Source organism: Lepeophtheirus salmonis, chromosome 2 (genome assembly GCF_016086655.4).
Source record: "Lepeophtheirus salmonis chromosome 2, UVic_Lsal_1.4, whole genome shotgun sequence".
NCBI lineage: Eukaryota > Metazoa > Arthropoda > Copepoda > Siphonostomatoida > Caligidae > Lepeophtheirus > Lepeophtheirus salmonis.
Genome location: NC_052132.2, coordinates 12,044,305 through 12,064,973, shown reverse-complemented (window position 1 = coordinate 12,064,973; position 20,669 = coordinate 12,044,305). Strand labels below are relative to the sequence as shown.

General features: G+C 30.3%; 1 protein-coding gene across 2 annotated transcripts in view; it reads left to right on the top strand.

Annotated features, from left to right (window-relative positions):
• The window catches only part of LOC121132469 (electrogenic sodium bicarbonate cotransporter 1), a 152,471-nt gene extending 132,589 nt beyond the window's left edge, over positions 1 to 19,882 (top strand). For both annotated transcript variants that reach the window (XM_040727876.2, XM_071886604.1), the window contains 16 exons: positions 9,421 to 9,559; positions 9,611 to 9,771; positions 9,857 to 10,033; positions 11,537 to 11,613; positions 11,669 to 12,072; positions 12,127 to 12,723; positions 12,799 to 12,983; positions 13,057 to 13,143; positions 13,195 to 13,258; positions 13,321 to 13,459; positions 15,557 to 15,670; positions 15,721 to 15,888; positions 15,958 to 16,136; positions 16,196 to 16,511; positions 16,572 to 16,703; positions 16,763 to 19,882. In XM_040727876.2, coding sequence (XP_040583810.1) covers positions 9,421 to 9,559; positions 9,611 to 9,771; positions 9,857 to 10,033; positions 11,537 to 11,613; positions 11,669 to 12,072; positions 12,127 to 12,723; positions 12,799 to 12,983; positions 13,057 to 13,143; positions 13,195 to 13,258; positions 13,321 to 13,459; positions 15,557 to 15,670; positions 15,721 to 15,888; positions 15,958 to 16,136; positions 16,196 to 16,511; positions 16,572 to 16,703; positions 16,763 to 16,810 — 2,987 coding nt within the window. In that variant the 3' untranslated portion in view covers positions 16,811 to 19,882. The remainder of the gene's footprint in view (positions 1 to 9,420; positions 9,560 to 9,610; positions 9,772 to 9,856; positions 10,034 to 11,536; positions 11,614 to 11,668; positions 12,073 to 12,126; positions 12,724 to 12,798; positions 12,984 to 13,056; positions 13,144 to 13,194; positions 13,259 to 13,320; positions 13,460 to 15,556; positions 15,671 to 15,720; positions 15,889 to 15,957; positions 16,137 to 16,195; positions 16,512 to 16,571; positions 16,704 to 16,762) is intronic.
• Positions 19,883 to 20,669: the final 787 nt, after the last annotated feature.

The window sequence follows — 20,669 nt, the reverse complement described above, 5'->3', positions numbered from 1 at the left end:
TCAAGAAGAATTTGAATTCTATATGATATTTATGGACTTGAAATTAAGAAATCTGAGGGCCTGATGAAAATACACAAGGACTTGAACTTGTTAGCCGCCAAGAGATGAAACTCGATTTAAGCTTTTATTGTATAGACTATTTTCTACCTCTGGCTAATGCATAAAATTGATAATAAAATATCTTTCCTTATCAGATTGCTATTATATTATTAGTAAAATAAATTTAGGAATAATTTAAGGCGCAAATGATTAACTAATCATCATAGAAAATACTTACAAGCTTGAAACTCTTGATTCTATCTTTGGTACTTAGTTTTTTTTATTAAGATTTATTTTAATAACAAATTCATATTTTTTGGGCTTCTAAACAGTAAATGGTGTCTAAGTTTCACATGAAAATCGGCAAATTTGACGAATATTATATCCCAAATTTTGAGCACGTCTGCATACACGAGTCGTTCAATCTCTAAAAAAAAATATCGTTGGAAATTTGACCACTTTTTTTTTTGCTTTGGTGAGAATACCATTAAATTTGTCTAATTCATCGAAAGATGCAAATCAATCTATATAAAAATAAATATGAAATATGAGCTCCAGAAAAAGAGAAATTAGGTTTTTTAAAGGAGTACATACAATAAGATATTAACTTGTTTGTGTTGCGTCAACAAAAAAAAAAATCTGTTTAAAGTATCAAGAAAAGGATTAGTTTTCAATTTATTTACGGACAAATATTTCCTAAGAAAATGTGAATCAATTATAAGCTTAATAATCATATCTTCATGATGAGATGAAATATCCAAAGATATTTTCCATTTCTAAGATGTTTATTTCTTCTATGAGACTTTATTTTGCTCTGATATGGCCTTTCATAAAAATTATATGTCTAATTATTACAGGGAACTTTTAGGGCCTTTGCAGTCTTCTAAAGGATTAATCATTACTTATAATCAGTAGAAATAGAAAATAATAAGTTGGAGAATATAACTGTACTCCAGACTCAATTTCTAGTTGGCTTTAATGTAGACCAACAACATGTATACAAGAAACTATTTAATTATAGGAATTTGAGGTGTAAAATTGTCATTTGACATTATATTTTTCTTTAATAAAGCAAAGATTATATGTTTGTCGGTATGAAAAACAGTTAAGGGATGTATTATACCTATATAGTGCCTCCGGATATATATCCTATAAATATTTTTTATCCAAAAAATAATAATGTAGTTGTATTAATAAAATATTGCCGGCGTAGTCATGTAGCATTGAATATACATCATTGTTTCTGTTTAATTTTGATATTGCTCTCTTATTTATCTCATAGTTCATATGCATTTACAGTATATATTCAAATTTTGAATTATATATAAAAGCTGGTATGTGAAATGAAATAGTTCTGACATGTGTTTTTATTTAATATACGGGAACACTGGTTTATTTGTTAGTGAGCACTCAAGAGATCAAGAGTAATCCCATCATATTATTTTTTTATTCTCAAATTCTTATTATTATGCTTTAATTCTTGAGGAGAAAAAACGTCAGATGAATTGATATAAGTATTGAGTAGTTACGTGTGAGTGTGCTTATGAAAAAGAGAGAGTAACACTGATGATCTCTTGGTAAATTATTTTCTATATTATTGAACCAAAGCTTTGTTTTTTACCCGGACCCTAAGTAATATGGTGGTACGCCTGGGTTATACCGCTATTATTTAATTTAATCATCCCATAGATATATATCCATCGAACTTTCGATTCCAGCATTCTAAAAATTAATTCTTTATTAAGTTATTTTGAATACAGTTCCTACAAATTGGATCTAATCATACAAAAATAAAGTAAATAAAGGAACAACCGCTTCTGGCAATTTGAGAGCTATTGGTTTTTTTAATTTGATTTGTATTATCTTTTAAGAAAAAGAATAAACCTAATATTACAACTTCAAAAAAGTTTGATTTTGATAAATTTTTCACTTACAATTCCTTATAGAACATTTAATAAATAATAATGTAAGGGGGCGTAAAAATGTTTCCAAATAGTCAATACTTATTGACGCTTAATTTTAAAATATTTTCACACAACCTTACATTGCATTTACTTATTTCAAATATTCTATAAGAAAATTAAAAGTTGAACTGAGAAAATCAATGAAACTTGAGCTTTTTCTTGACAGTAAATCTTTTTAAGTTGAAATAAAAGGATTATTGTGTAATTTTAGCTATAATATATTGCAATTGAACAAATTATAGCTTCTAAATAAGATGTGGCTTAAATAAGAATAATAAATGTCTTTTTAGACGTTGGGCGTTCCAAAATCTGAAATTTGTTTGCATAGCTTAGTAAGTAAATGATTCCCAATTGGTTTGTGAACTTACAATAATATACATATTCAATACATAATAAAATTATATTTTACTATATCAAGGGATTTAGACCGTAATAAAGAACCTTTAACAAAATATACTTGATTTTTTCGATTAATCAAATCAAAACGCGTGATAATGGTAATCCTCTTTTTTCCTTTTCAATGGAATACACTCTATTGTATGTTTCTTTACACACATGTTACTTAACAATAAAATATTTCTAGGAGTTCAACTTTTATTTAAAAGAAGGAACGAGTATGAAGGTAATCTTTTGTTTCCTTACAATAAGAGTGAGTAATAATAAATTTCAACCCTTCTAATATAAGGCGGCAATACTATACAAATAGATCTGTCTGGCTTTTTGGGACCCATATTTCCTTTTTGGTATCTTTTGATTGTTTCATCTTACTCATTGAGAAAAAACAACATATCAATTCATCTTTGTAGCTTATTTAGCTAAAAGCTTGAATTAGTAAACCTTTATTTTTTGTAATTATGTGAACTTATATTCCTCTACCTATTCCATAATAGGTATTAAATTTTGTTAATAAGTGTAGGAGTTTTTAATGGGTCCATTTGACCCATTGTTATTATATGTTATGTATTAGTATAGCTATATGTAGAATATAATATTAAACTAAGGTAATAAAAAATATGGGTCGATTGAATATGTAGAGGTATAAACAGCGTCACAAAGTCTTGGTTGCCTGGGATAAATAGGTAAAGTAGAACAAACAGTGAAATAAAGGGTGACTCAAAACTTGCAGTGACATTAATATATTCTTGGAAAAACGTGATTCTTTTTTGTATAATGAGGAAAAGACAACTCAAAACCAATTTGTGATATGTTTAAATACTATATTTTTATCCCATATGCCTTTCTAAACGGCATGATGGCAGCTCGGAGCAAATATAAATTTAAATGTGAGGTACACCAGACACTCTACTCCAGATATCCCAAACTGCAAATTTCAAGAGTTTGAGGTTAGGGCTGGAGGAGGGTCATATGGAGGCAGGCCAAAAGACAGTCACACTGTTGCTCCAGAAGTTTAGATTCTTCTTTGATATATGGGGCTTTAATTGACTTCTTGATGTTGTAGATAGTATGGATGGGAGTGCCAACGGCTTCTACAGCCTTCTCAGCACGGATACCGGGGAGGAGAAGATGCCACCACAGTTGTCTTTGTGTTGTTGGTCCGACATTTTTACACTTAGAGACAATGGATAAAAACAAAACTTGTTTATTTTGTCTCAGCTGTCAGTTGGTTATGGAATGAAACCTTGTTATTAAAAATAACGGGGGTGTATGCCATTAAATGCAATTGTAAGTTTTGAGTCCCCACTCTCCATCTACATCTAAAGAGCGTAAATTTAGGGGGACAAAGTAATTTTTAAATTATTTATATGAAGTTGTTATAGATTTGCAGAATATGAGCTAAAAAGTATGCGACTTATTTTTAGACGGCAACCTACACAGTGTTATTGCTATTCTGTCATTATTGAAAAGATAGCTTATAAGTGAGTATGTGAGTGTGCTCTTGAATGACGGGAGTGAGGCTATTGATTTGGTAGAGATTTATAATTGTAAGTCCTTGTTCGACTTGGAATATAGTTGAAGGTTGCGGGGTAAAAGTGATCAAAGTAATTCCTCTCTATGTCCTTTTTAGATAAGGAGTTATTATTTGAGTGTATTTAATTCTTCTTATATCTACTAACAGCTAATATAATAAAATACCAAGGGTATTTAAACTACTCTCCTATGGAACATTTTTCAATTTGTTCTGTTTGTCTAGTTATTTTTGGTTTTTTATTATTCTTCAACACTGGTAAATCATATGACTTTCAACACTAAGTATGCAAAATGTTTAAATAAAAAAATATAGATGTTGAACTATCCGTAACACATATATCATCTAAGCTTTGTAAATTTTGCCAAAAAATTAATTAAAAACTATTATCCAAAATACTAGATAAAAATATTTAGTAGTAAAGCAATCAAACCTGGATAAAGAAAACTCTATATTTTAGATGGAAAGTTGACTATAACCAAATTTTTCTTTAAGCAAAGTATATTTAAAAACACAATTTTGGATATTTATAAAAATAAATTATATTTCAAGGAAACTATTGTTGAATTAGATTCTGTTTTTGACAGATAATCTTGGATTTTTAGAATGAATTTAAAAAGAAACATACAGTAAACAATATCGAGTACAGCTCTCAATTTCTAAATCGAAAAATATTCATGGGAGTTCTTCATTCTCATGAGTTACTATAAATTTAACACATGGGAAGAAAAGATTGACTTTATGACTTTTTAAAGTCATTGATATACTTTATGTGGATTATGTACTTTTGTTTCATCTATGCCAAAAGTATCTGAGAGAACATTGATAATAAGAGTATTTTTATTAATTTTGAATTTCTTTTATCTAAATTTGACTATATTTTGTTTTAATTGAATATTTTCTAATTTATTAACTTATCATTATAATCTTTATTTTGCTATCGTCCAATCAGAGGGTAGAATAAGTTTAAGTATAAATATATTTTCCCGTCAATATAAATAGACATTGATTATTGGAAATGATGACACAGAAAAAAAAATGAACAGTGCCAAAGCGGAAAAAATGGCACAACTATTTTAAGTTAGTATATGTTTGGGGATAACTTGAAGGCAAGCCGGGATTTTTTTGATAAAACAGAGAAAAACGCATTATCAGTTTTTTACTTCAATGAAAAACCAAAGAGGATTTTTTATCTGGTTCCGTTAGCCTTGAAAACTGCAGCTCTTGAGGACTTCATTACTTTTTGAATAAATATAAATTATAGAGCCCATATCAATGGATACGTTTATCATACTGTCGCAATATTGAAAAAAAAAGTATTTCTGCTTGCTTTTATGTTAGCCCCACACATAAATAAGTAGGTTATATGGAAGCTCTACTTATTGACAGCCCTATAAATCATACATTTGCATTCATCCTTAAAATGTATATTATTATCTTTTTACCCATAAATAAAGCCAGGTATATGGGGATATTTAAAAAAATCTACATAAGTTATACTATAATACGAATAGCTAGAAACAAGGCCCTCAGAATTATTTATTACCAGATTCATATACTTTTTTTAACTTACAGAAGTATACCCTATACCTCTTTTTTTAGGATTGAAGAGTTATCTTTAAGTATCGGTAAAACATTGTTGTGAATGGGGATCCAAAACTTGTAGTAGCATAAATAGATTACAAAAACAGAATTTTTATTAAATCAAGAAAAGACAAATCAAAACCAATTTGTGATATGTTTAAATACTATATTTTTATTCAATATGCCTTCCTTCACAAGCAATAACAGCCTTGGCATACCAGGAAAACAGATTGGCAGCTCTTAACGATGAATACTGTGTCCATACGTTACCACACTGTCACGGTCCGAATTTAAATTTGGATAAAGGTGGGGCAGACATTCTTCTCCAATACAACCCAAACTGGAAAGTTCAGGGGTTGAGTTCAAAGTTGGAGAAGGGAAACATAGAGGCAGGGCAGAAATAAGCAATATTGTTGCTCCAGAAGGAGGAGATCTTACACGCATTCCCTTTCTTATTGTTGCTCTGATATTCTTACACTTACACGCATGGGTTGAAAAACTGATTTAATATTACTTCAGCTGTCGTTTGGTTGCGTAATGAAACGTTGAAATTAAAAATAACAAGAATAAAGTTGTAATTTAGTGTTACTGTAAGCTATGGGATCCCACTCTGTAGGGTTTGTTATAACTTACGTCAACTTAAAATAATTATGCTATTTTTCCGGTTTGTCATTTTTTTTTTTTCTGGTACAATTCTTTGGTTTGCCATTTTTTCCTAACACCATCAACATTACACCAAGAGTTTGTATTTCTCCATAGATTAATTTAGTTAGATGAATTTGTAATTAAGTCATAAGTGGGATAGTTATATCAACATAAAGTGTTTACCTGAATATCCACAACAGCCTTCAATACACAATTTATAAATAAATAATAACTATAAGTATAGGTATGTACCTTGAAAAGAGCATTCGTTAACATTATACTTTAAAGTTATTATAGTAGAATCTATGTATAATTATCGATCTCCTCCCTTTTCCGTATTACTTGCTTGATCATGTCAGGCAAAATTACTTAATTCGTATATCATAGCGTTGCAATTTAAAATCAATTAAGTACTTACAAATATATAAAGAATCGTAAAAAGCTAGTAGTTGATAATATATATCACTCTTGACATGGTCCTAAATTTACAATTAAAAGCTGTCCAGTTTCAGATTGGAGCCGAAATTATTCATCTTGAAATCTCCATTTGGCTATTTATGTTGTAATTTCCAAGATTTTTGATCACACAACATCTTACCTAAGCCTTCACACTCTTTAAGTTGAAAATTTAAAACCATGGCCAAGGATCCAGACAACCTTATTAAACATATCCAGATTCTACTTTGATAATCTACATAAGAGCATTATCAGATATATATATATATGTCTTTACTGATCGTTCTATGCCAACAAATTAACATAATTAGAATGAAAAATAATGAAAGTCCTTGGATGGACACATTTTCTCTCGATGACATGAAAGTGTTAAGAAAGAAATCTAACATGCAATGATCAGAATTAAGCAGTTTCATTTAAAAAAAGGTTATTTGCATAATATAAGGATATTTTTAAGCTCTTGGTGTTTTGCTATAGACCACGCTTCAAGAACAAAAATTGCTTAGTTATTTTATAAGTCCCATTTACTAAAATATTTCCATATGGGTGAGGATATCACAAATGATTCATCAAGTTTTATTGATAATGGATTCTATAAAATAAGAGTAATATTAATCTAAAACAGATTCAAGGCATGACTGTTGATAACCAGAATTTGAGTTTTTTTACGAAAAAAGATATATCCTACGAACGGCTGCTTCTGTTTCGAAGTCAATAATACTTGACTTAATGTAGATCGCAAAAACTTCAAATTCCCAAATTTTTGTAATAACTTCTTGTTTTATATCTAAGCCAAAGTTTTAAGCGTTACTGTTCAATATATTCTTTTAGCATTCCGTTCAGCTTTCAATTTTTAAAGTTGACAAAATAATTGCGGCTACAAGCTAAGTGTAAGGTTGAATTGGTAGTTTTAGGTATATTCTTTCTGAAAGCTTAGCGAAATAAAATTATACAGCTGATAATAAGTTTTTATTTTAGGAATAGTCATATTTTTGAACAAATTTGGAACCATCTAAACAAATCCTAGTTTCTAGAATTTTATTAAATGAACAAATAAATTAGTTTTGATTCATTTGATTCAAATAGGGGTCTCGGAAATAGGAATCATGCTTCCAGTTTTAAGTTTGATTGATGTTAAAGATTTTAAAATAAGTTAATTGCATATGCTACTATTTTTACGAATTTGTTCCTAGGCTGGGTCCAGCAAATATTATTTTTTGTACCACTTCAGAACATTCCTTTCAGTTTAGCATTCAAATTCTTCGTGGAAATTACAATATAAATGGACTAGATATAGTCCTACTTTCAAAGATGGGAAGTTAGAGAATATTTTAACGACTCAAAATCTAATTATTAAAATTTTAATATCTTGATTCAAATCACCAAATATTATTTATCTAAGACTCAACATTTCAAATTATTCTATGCCTACTCCCTACTTGTTAAATTAAATTATATTAGATAATCAGGTATTTGTTGTGACATATAAATTGTTGATACAGCTAAGATTAGTATTTTTGAAAACCTGTCCTACTTGCTATAAAAAAGGTTAAAATACGACCCAATTGACTATCAAATATTTATTTTTTTAGATTTTTCACAATTTTTTTGGACAAGAAAAATATGATTTTGGCCATACGTGAACACAAAACATGTAAAAAAGGCTTAAAATGTAAAAATAAAGAATATTAAACAAGACTTGAAATGTAAAATAAAGAAGTATAGATATAGATGCTGGATGCTTGGCAACCTTAAGTTTTAGATAACGTTCATTCTGCTGAACGCTGGTAAATTTCGGGTTGTTCCCTTCACAAGCAACATCAAACTCAATAATTTGTCTTAAACTTTTTGATTCGCCATTTTAAAATAACATTTAAATAATTAAACACTTAAATAGTTCAAATATTAAGAATTTTATAGTTTCTTTGATTTGATATCAAAAGAAACGAATACATTTGTAAAAACTTGCAACATCAACTTAGAAAAAGTATCGGTTATAACTTTATTGTATTTTTTTTTCTTCTTCTATGTATAAGTAAACGAATTTTGTCTATACAAATAGACAAGATCATTATGTACAAAAAAATCGTACAAAAAGGACTGGCTAAAGTTATTTTTAGCCTAACATGTTACATTTCAACAAAAAAAAAAGAAGTTAAGATGGATAATATTGCTAGTTTATAGAACTCTTGATACTTTAAATAATCTATAATTTTATACAGAGTGCAGGAACAAAATTTTCCAATGGATTTAATTGCACTTTAACAAATTTTACGAGTGAAATGTTGGGTTTTTTTATCATAAATAAGCTTTGTTTGATGTAGTGTTTGTTTTGAATTGACCACCTAATCAGTGAACAGGAAGCAAAAAAGCCGTCGATTATCCGACTTGCTTGACGTACATATATCCCAAAAGGACATGTGCCCCCTTCATCCCCTTACTTGAACCTCCTTGATTACTTTTGGTCAGGTCGACCATCGATGTTATCACTAATGCAATCCCATATCGAAATGTGGATATCCTAAAGTCTATCATATCCAAGATTCAGGCCCTCTATTGAGGCTGTAATTGCTTCTAGTGGATGTCATATGGAATAAGATTTATTCTCTGTAATTGGCCAACAATTTTTGGAAATATATGTTTTTCAATTACGTTGATAAAAATTTCAGTTTTTCAACCAAAAAGTTTTGTTTTGGTCAATTGGAAAAATTTGCTTGGGCACCCTGTATATAAATTAGCATGAGTTAAATGCATGCAATATTCCTTTATGGATTTTATATAATAGATATTTATCATTATTTACAGATACAATGTTGGACAAACTGTGGAATTCTGAGCTGGATGGCTCAACGAATGACTCCCAGCTAACTCCTGTACTACCTCTCTTCGTACAAATGAATGTCATGTTCACAGGAAAAGATGATCATTGGAGAGAAATATCGAGGTAAGGTCTTTACATTTCAAACTTTTTTAATTCTGAGATATTACATTTCAGATGGGTCAAATATCGAGAAGATGTCGAAGAGGAAGGGACGCGTTGGAGTAAACCCTACGTTCCCTCTATACCTCTTACATCCATAATGAATTTAAAATATCATATCTCAAATGGAGAGGTAATCCTTGATGGATACGGGGATGATATCGATAAAATTGTGGGTAAGATATACAAAAGGGAATGGGATTGTGTTTAGTTATATTCTATAATCTACTTAATTTTATTCTTGTATTTGTATTTTTACAGAATCGATATCTAAGCAAAGTATAGATATGAAAGAAGAACATTTAAAACATCTTCTAAGTCATGGAGTTAAGCTTCATATGAAATTAAATAAGTTAAGACTCGTTTCAACTTCTGTTATTTCAAGACATAATAGCTATAATCGACAACCAAGCTTAGTACAGGAACCTGTTTTAGAAGGTAGGGATACTAAAATTACTTGTTAGGGGTTTTTTAATATTGATAATTAATTCATCATTTAATTTCATGTATCTCAAATGCTTACTAAATACGCCTATTATGTTTTTGTCTTTGCTGATAGTCTTAAAACCTTTAGTCATTCTATGGCATATAATTTATAACTGTTGAAAAATTGACCAACCAGGCTATTTTCTCCAAATGTATTCTCTATTTACGTCATGTCTGGGTGCTTTCTTATACATTTGTAATATGTCCAGTTTTTGTGGGATTAAGAAAAGATAATATCTATATGGAACGTACATTCAATTTATAATGATTAATGATTGGAGCAACATTAACAGTTTCATAGCGCAGTTATTTCAAACGGGTTACCCCATCCACAAACACACAAATGTACAATTAAATTGGTTGTCAGCTGTCAAAACATATTCTTTTTTCCCTCTAATCATTGTTTTTAAGATTGATTGGTTGGATAACAACACGTTCTTACTAAACTACCCACAATTATCAGATATTATTGAAGGATAATTCCAAAGTTAGAAGAATTGCCAAACTACCCACTAATTAGGGGCCTTTCATCTGCTTCCTTTCTTATGAAAGGTTGCGTGATATAATAAAGATAACGACGTGATAATGTTACTATAACAATAGTTATAATAATAGCTAATAATTATTTGCTAATAGTAATAACATCAGGTTATTTATTGTGTCAGCATCAGTATTCGCTAAAAATAATTTTATATCCTATAGTTCGGATAGCCGAAATTTACACAAATATTTACGTCTAAAGATCTGAGCAAAACCCGGATCCGAGAAAATGTGGATCCCTCTTATATATAGTTGCAATCATAAGATATGAATAAAATAGTAAGATATTTGACTCATGCTCTTTAAAATTGGGATTATACAGAACGTCTGAAAATACCCATTTTTGAACCAAAAGTGGAACCTTTATATTTATCGTACTGACATGTATTACTCTAATAATGGCATGATAAATCTAATATTTTGCAGATCGTGTTTTGGACTTTCTTCATCAGAAAGAACCATAGTATGGTTTTAAAAAGTAAATCTAAGAATGAGACTCTTTGATTTACATATTATAAAAAAGATGTAATAAAAATAAATAAACTATTTGAATGGTTTTTCGTAACTTTAATATATTTTTTTTAAATTAATGACACCAACCACTTTTGGCTAACCGCCAAAATAACAAACATTGTCCTGTCTGTGAATGCACAGCTGTCACAGGCTCTCAAAGTTTGCTGTTAAATAACGGTCACACGCTGTATTCTTGAACGAATCCCGAATTAATATTTTATTCCATTGAGGCATTTTTTCATTTATTTATATTTGTATTTTTTAGCAAAGATTAGCATGATATTATGATTTATATTTTCCCTTGTTTTTAGGCTAAAATATGACAAAAAATATTAATATTCACTATATATACACCATTTGAATATTATAATATGATGTTTACTCAAAAAATATTTTTTATAGATGGAATATCGGGGGATTGTTCTGAGTTTACACCAAAGAAGAGTTCAATAATAGATCGTGAGAAGAGTAAAAAAATGGTAAATTTAATCAATATATTATGTTAAGTTTATGAGTGCATCTTTTATTTTATAGAGGGAGCATAATCTGTTTGTTAAAAAAGTACCTAAGGGATCGGAGGCTTGTAACATTTTCTCTACAACCGTGGATTTTGTAACGAGCATTAAAATATTATTTGTTCGACTTAATAAAGCTATCATTTTGGAGGATTTTTGTGAAATCCCTATTGCTACACGCTTTATTGGAATTGTTTTAGGACCACCTGGAAGTGAGAATATGGTAACTGAACTAGGACGAACCTTTGGAACTATAATGAGTGATCAAATTTTTCCTTTGTTAATTTACCGAGCATCTTCAAAAGAAGAAGTTTTAAAAGCTATTGATAATTACACCGAGGATTTGACTGTTTTACCCCCTTCAGCCTGGGATCCTGAAATTCGTTTAGAGCCTCCAAAATCTGCCCAATCTTTGGATAAAAGGTTATTGTTATTTTTAAGCTTTTATTATTACTAATAATATTTTATTCTGCCAAGGCTTACAAATAAAAGGAATTACTATGAATCTTTACACTTGCATAAAGGCCTTTTTAATAAAGACTTGAAGGGAGAAGAAGATGAAAAAGGGGAAGACCATTTATCAAACACAGAAAAAAACCAATTAATTCCTCAAAATAGTACAACCATTTACAAACAAAATAGCCTTGTATCAACTGAAAATGGTCATTTTGTTCTTAATGGAGAAAATCTTGATACTAAGGGAAATGATTTTTTTATTGATGATAGTGGGCATGGAAATGATAAAACACTAAAACGAACAGGGAAACTCTTTGGTGGCTTGATAGAAGATATTAAACGAAAGGCTCCATGGTATTTATCTGACTTTACAGATGCGTTTCATATACAAACTTTGGCTTCAATCATTTATATCTACCTTGCAACAATCACAAAGGCAATCACCTTTGGAGGCTTCTTGAGTGATATTACAAATGGTCTTCAAGGGGTTTTGGAATCCTTTTTAGGCCATGCTCTAGCAGGAGGAATATTTTGTCTCTTTGCTGGACAACCTCTTACAGTCTTAGGATGCACGGGTCCAGTTTTAATATTTGAAAAAATTTTAATGGATTCCTGCAAGTAAGAATTACTTTTTTTTAATTCAGAAAAAGCAAAAGAGCTTTGTAATTTGCTATCCATTTACCAATCTTTTAGACTCTATGATTCCAATTATATCACAGTGAGGCTTTGGATTGGTCTTTGGTGCTCGTTTTTCTGTATTGTCATAGTTGCATTAGATATGTCTTCCTTTGTGAGATATTTCACACGTTTCACAGAGGAAAGTTTTGCAACGCTCATCGGAGTCATATTTATAGTTGAAGCTCTAAAGAAACTATTAGGTGAGATCAAACTATTGTTTTATAACTTTTAAAGCAATACTAATCAAATTGTAAACTTATTTGATAAAACTAGCAACATTCATATCCAATCCTGTTTATATCGGACATGATCCAAATCAAGCCACAATTGCAAATATGAGTTGTAATTGCCTTCCACCAGGTAGTAACTATTTGATTAAATAAATGACATTTTTTAATTAAGCCCATTTAGACAACCAAACTGGAATTAGAGATGATATTGAATGGAATAATCTAACATTACAGGATTGTAAAAGGTAAATGAAAAGACAAAAACAGTTTACCGATTTATTAAAATGTATTTATATCTTTAATTTAGCTTTGGTGGAAATTTGATTGGAGAGTCGTGTGGTTATGTACCTGATATATTTTTTTTCTCACTTATTCTATTTCTTGGAACATTCATACTAGCATCAGAACTCAAGAAGTTTAAGTTTACAAACTATTTTAATGCTTCCGTAGGTTTAATGTCTATATCCAATTCATTTATTTGATAGATCCATGATTACTTTTTTCTTGGTAAATGAAATCCGTACATCTTGTTTTTTTAATATTTTATTATTATCATAAAAAGCAATAAATATACATGGACAAGAATTACTCAGATTTCGATGCTCAATTCCCCTCTGAGTCCAACAAGGACTTACAGTTGTAACTCTGCATCAAATGAGCAAACATACTCTCTGTTTTTTATAAGGACACGCCAATTTCCAATCAGGTTTTGAATATAACGGTAGCCCATCTAGCGGTTGCATTTTGAACTACCACTTTTTTGACGTCTGACAGCTGTAGTAACATTTTTATTGTGTCTAATATTTTGTAAAAGGTGTCCGGTTTACGAAATAATTGAGTTTACGCTCGAAGAAAATTGGCAAATACTGAAGACTTACTTTCAACATGGAGAGTCTTCAAACGAAACTGCAAGAAAATTACGTCGGTCGAAATAAAGCGCCTTCCAGGCAGTTTTTGGATAAATTTGTGAAGCATTTGCACGAAACTGGTTCGTTAATGAATAAATCAACGCGTTCCCGTGTTCATCCAGTGCGCTAATCGAAAACATTGCTGCTGTTGCCGAAAACGAAAAAACGAGCTAGGAGCTGCCGTTACAGTCAATGGTGAGCACTATCGGGCCATGTTGGAAGATTTTTTGTGTCCCCAAATAGAAAAGGAAGACAGCGACGACATTTAGTTTCAACAGGATGGCGCTACGTACCACACAGCCAACGTTACAGTTGATTTTTTGCGCACTGTCTGCGACAATCGCATCATAAGCCGAAACGGTAAGGTTAACTGGCCAACTCGTAGCTGCGATTTGACTCCGTTGGAATATTTTTTGTGGGAAAGCGTCAAGGATAAATGTTACACCAACCATCCAGAGACGATTGACGATTTCAAACACAAAATTGGAGTCGTCATTGCAGCTATTGAAGCTCACACAATCGAAAATGTATTGGAAAATTGGGTCGACAGAATGGGTTACTGTTAGGCCAGCTGCGTCGGCCATATGAATAAAGAGGTGTTTCATTATTAACCGGAATGTTGAGGCTTTCAAATAAAAAAAAAGTTATTGAAAAATATCCATCTGTCTTTTTTTTATAGCGATATCAAAAAAAAAGTTTCGTGGGTCACTCTTTAAATGAAAGAAATGAAAAATGAATTTCACTCCTTTGTAATTTCCATAATAACGACAACAGTTTAGGAAAAGAAAATTGTCTCTTCAGTTTGGGAACTCAAAAAAAAAAAAAAGGCAATAATAAATATTTACTTATATAATTTCGGTTGTTTTTTAGCTGGCCTGCTTTTTTAGAATTTATAATCTAAAAAACGGATTTTATTTTCTTCAGGTGTTGTCATAATCATTTCACTCCTGAGTAGTGAACATCCTATCCTATTACATTCAATTATATTCAAAACATGATTAAATATTCGTGTGTGCTCATAAAAGATGGAAAGTAACCTTGAGGGTATGCTACGGAGTGTTAATTATAAGTCCTTGTTGGAGTCCAATTAGAATTGAAAATCGACATCGGAGTAATTCTTGCCAATAATACTTATTTTAATCTCCCCGTCTTCCCCTATTACAGCTGATTGTAACTGATATAATGAAAAGTCTTGAAAGATAAGCTGCCCTCTTCCAAACCATTCTTCAAATTTTCAGGGATACCATGCTGATTTTCGTTTTTTTTAACATGTCAAAATACACAAGATTTTCATAAGTTTATATATTAAACCTTGTTAGTTGATTAAAAGAAGTATCTTTAAGAGTAACTCCTCTCCCGATATTATATACATTAATATATATATATATACACGTATACACGTCTACATACACGATCGCTGTGGTTACCCGCCTTAAGAAATTGATAGTTTTAGTGTACAAGTAATATTGAGGCCAAAGTATGTCTAATAAATCAAATGAAGGCTCTAAACTATACCTATTAATCGCAAGTATATCATATATATGGTGTGAAAAAAGTCAATATTGTATTTTGTCTCAACACATAACATATCTACTATATGCTATTTTTCTTTAAAAGTAATATTCTTCTTTATAGATTCGATCTCTTATCAGTGACTACGCTGTCATTATTGCCATTTGTATATTTGTGGGCATTGATAGCTATTTTCAATTGGATACTCCTAAATTGATTGTTCCCACCGAGTTCAAGGTACCTTATTATTACATACTTTTCAAATACTGTATGCTCTTCCATTTTAGCCAACACGATCTGAACTCAGGGGTTGGATCATCCCTTTTATCGATAATGACACAAGATGGTACATCTACATACTTACCTCATTCCCGGCTTTACTGCTCACTATACTTCTCTTTATGGATCAGCAAATCACAACTGTAATTGTTAATCGCAAGGAGCATAAACTTGTCGTAAGGGATTTTTCTGGAAAAAATACATGTACGTTTTGTGTATCTCATACTTTTCCCTCTTCTTTGCAGAAAGGCTGTGGGTATCACCTTGACATGCTAGTGGTAGGGATAATGACGGGTGTTTGTTCTATATTAGGACTCCCTTGGTGTGTAGCAGCAACTGTTCTCTGCCTTGGTCACGTAGATTCTCTTAAAATGGAAACTGAAACCTCTGCTCCAGGAGAAGTACCTCAGTTCTTGGGTGTTAGGTAACATTTTGTGTATATTAATGTAGAATAATATAATCTATGTGATCATATTGTGTTAGGGAGCAAAGAGTGACTGGCACAATGGTCTTCCTTTTAACTGGACTCTCTGTTAAATTGGCTCCAATATTGAAATACATACCGATGTCTGTTCTATATGGTGTTCTTATGTATATGGGATTTGCATCTCTTAAAGGAATGCAATTTATTGATCGTATCGGTCTCTTTTTTATGTCGACCAAGTCTCAACCTGATCATAAATATTTGAGACATGTATCATTGAATAAAGTATATTGGTTTACTATGATTCAAGTTATAGCTCTTGCTCTTTTATGGATTATTAAATCAACTCCCGCCTCACTTATCTTTCCTTTAATGGTTAGTTAATTAATTCATAAAATGAGTTCCTCGTATAATCTTTAAAATGATCTACCTTAGGTTCTTGCTTTAGTTGGTTTTCGCCGTGCAATGGATTATTTCCCTCGTTTATTTACTCAACAAGATCTGTATTGGCTTGATAATTTAATGCCGGATTCAAAGAAGAAACAGAAATCTGAGGTGGATGTTAAAGTAATTACATCATCAACTTGATTCAATAATATTGTTACTTGTACTATTTCTATATTTAGAATGATGAGGAAGATGTCAAAACTAAGAGGGATCAGACCTTGGTCTAAAAAAATGAAAAAAAAAAGAAAAGAAAAAAAAAGAGATACTTTCCGACTTCGAATGTCATTCCTTTTACCTATAAAATGGACTCAATGTTAGAATTCATTCTGTTACATTTATTTCATTTCCATTTCCATAAATTATAAGATAGTTAGGAGATCTACATATGTATATTTTTATGTACCCAAGTATATTTTTAAAGCATGAAATGGCATGACAATAATTTTCAAATTTGGAACGCATATAAAAATTCATAATCTAAACAAAATCTACAAATGAATAAATTAAATTGATTTATACGCAGGCAAGTATACCAAATACCCATATTAGGGTACTAGGACAAAACTTGGAACGTACATAACGTAAGAACAGACAATTTTGGAGGATGATTCGAAACATAGCAAAATAATAATCAAATAAAAATTAAAAACAGAGATCTAAGGCCATGACTTTTGGGGATGCTGATTGAGTTATTTTTTGAAACAGGACTACGCATACCTGCTCCTCCTTTATCACATTTTCAATTGATGGTAGTGTAATTTTCTTTATCAAGTACTACAAATGCATAACCATAATGCAAAAGTATTTTCCACCTTTCTTAGTCTTAATTATTCGGATAGTTTCAAGTCATGATAACATAAACCAGAAAACTATAATTATAGGTGCAACCCAGTTCTATTAAAAAATAAAAAAATAGTCATAAACTTTACTTGAAATGTATAGTTAGGCGATTAAGGGAATTTTCTAAAATGTAAATATACATTATTTGGTTGCAAATTCCTCATACCTCAGATCTATGTTTCTACATTTTTTCGTTCCATAGCTTGCTTTTTATTTCGAAATATCCTCATAAAAATGGTCCGTTCCACATTAAGTACATTTGACGTTGTATCTTTCGAGGTTGTGTCCGAGCACTGTATATTAGGGTGCCTTCTGTTGCAAATACATTTTTAAGACTTAACTACAGTTTTTTCTGCAGGAGGGAATAAATAAAAACTACCTTGTCTTTTACACCATTTGTTGAACTGATGAAGAATAGGTATATTTAGCTAAAAATTAGCCATTCTCAGAAGCTAAATATTAACTCATTTTTAAAGTTATTAGTCAAAAATTGTAGTCAAAATGTTTTATAGCCCTTAATTTCCCTCAAAAACTATAGTACCTTTTATTTTCAAAATTTCTTAAGTGTCTTATATATTTTCGACTCAAATAATTTCTACCTTGTAGTTAATTAAGTAAATCGCTAACTTGATGGCAGTATAAAGAAGAAATAAACAGTTGAAAACTTCATTTAAGCAACATATATATATGGTTTTGTATGTCCTCACTTATTCGGCCCAGGCCAGTCCTATCAGTTTTTGGAACTGGTCCTTAAGACTATTAGTCATTTGGATTGTCAGAACTAGACCTAATTTAAAAAAAATAAAGTTGAGTGACGTAATCAAGGATTAAGATTCAAAAGATTTATGACTATACTGCACTGGATCGAGACTGAACTGGAAAGGACTGCAGTCTTCAGTCCTAAATAAGAACGGACACCATACCACTTAATGAGGGTTATAACATATATCGTGCGTGTACTCGATGGTAATCCGCCTTAATTATCTTGGGCAATCTCTCAAATTGTGATTGTACAAGATAATTAATAGGGAATAATCAAATTGTTACCAATAATGCAATCTTTTTGCATCCATAGCTCTATAACGGCCACAAGATTAGCATTTCTTCAAATTTTTGGAATTTTTTGAGTATTTCTAAAAAAATTGTTTATTTAAAAATCGGTCAAAATCAAAGACCCTTAAGTTTTTAGTTATAAAATAAGGATTTAAAAAAAAATCTAACTAATGTACTGACTATTCTTACTTATCATTAGTAAAAAATATACATTATTATCTGTAGAACGAAGTTTTTCATTCAAGAAATTGTCAAACTACTCAAATTAGTGATGCCAAAGTTCATGTATCAAATATATTATACGTATATCATTAAGGCGTGAATATATGTATCAGTACAATGGTAAAATTGGTCATTTCAGGTACAGTTTTTTCTCATTGCCTAAAAATACAGAACAGGACATAGTGAAATAAATAAAAAATACGACAAAACGTGACACTTTAATGACTTAGCATTTACCGATCTATATATGAATTATATGATAGTACAAACCTTTTCTCAGAAATAAAACTGATAGCACAAAAAAATTGTTCATGAAGGAAGGCTTATTATTTTTTATATACACCCATAAAAGATATTTTTTGTTAGATGGATATGCAGCCCTTTAGCTAGAGATGTGAAATGTGTCAAAGTCTTCACTATTACAATATTAAATTATAGAGCTCCTTACTTACAAACACGTTTGAATTTTCATACTAACTAACAAAAAAAATGTACGATGTATTTTGTTAACTGTTGGTATTTCTGTTTATTTCCCCTAATCAGTACTCAGTGCTCCTAATTAGTTAAATTTCAATAATTTTTTGTAAGCTGTGAACAACTCTTCACAATTATTGAATAATAATTTCATTTTATTAATGTAAAAAAGAAGCCCAGTATCGGCTAACTACTAGAAGATCTTGGGCCTTTTTTCTAGGTTTTATAAGAAAGGTTGTGAGATACAATAAAATAAACTACTTCTTCAAAATATAAAGGAATTGTAAAAAATATCATTTATATCTTGTAGTTATCAACAATTACTATTAAATTTACACTATTGAAGATTTCAACCACTTTCACATTATTGTAGTTGGCCACCTCTGGGAACTACCCTGATATGGCTTGCGGCAAACAATTTCTTTTGTAAATCTTATGTATACTATATTTTTATTTTTTTTCATTTAAGTAAACTGTATACTAAATAAAATTAATGTCATGTATATTATAGATATGTACATAAATAGATAAAAATGATGTTGTTCAGAATTTATACTTGAAGCATATTATTTATAACCCAAATATTAAAATATATATTATATTTATTCGTTATTTTTGTAGAGAAACCTATTGGTTAGGTGTAATATTTTTGTGCGTACATAAATGGATGTAGATGATAAATAAACTATTCAATTTAAATTAAAAAATTATATATTAATGTGTAGGTACATTTTTTAGTGTTGTATAGATTTAATAACCACGTAATTATTTAACCTAAAAATTGAAATAAAAACTTATATTATACAAATTATTATATAACCATGAAACGTTGGACTAATATGGAATTTTTGCTTATATATTCCACATTACTTTGTCAAACAAGAGTGGTGTTACTCATGATTGGTTATGTTATAAGTCTACTTGCTAAATTTCAAACTAATCTATTCGACCGTTTTGGAGTCCGTGTGTGATAAGAACAAAAATGGACTGATATATATAAGATTCTAGGAATGTATCGGTCCAGTTCAGTCCAAAAATCTTTGGATTTGTCTGAATTGGACACAAAAACCGTTCCATGGAACAATCTTTGATAAATGGTGTCATCATAGATAATGTCCAATAAAATAAATCTTGTATACCTATTTTTTTGTTGTTGTTTTTGTTAGTTAAGAATTTATTGCTGTTTACCTATAAAAACCTACAAAACTATAAATACATACAGCAAAGAACACGACCACACAAAAGATAAAATGTTTGGCAACCAAATCGAAGAACATATTTATTTGGGACTGTTTTTGGCTATCACGACTTATTGAATATATATTTGATTTTTTCCCCAGAGTCTTTCTCACCCGCTGCTTCATTTATAAAGTCTTCTCCTGGCTCATCTGGCATTCCGTGGTCCTCAGTAGCAGTTTTTCTGAGACTGCCAGTTTCCTTGGCCTTTGGAGTATCTTTACACTTATTTTTATCTGTCCCAGCATCAACAAAAACATT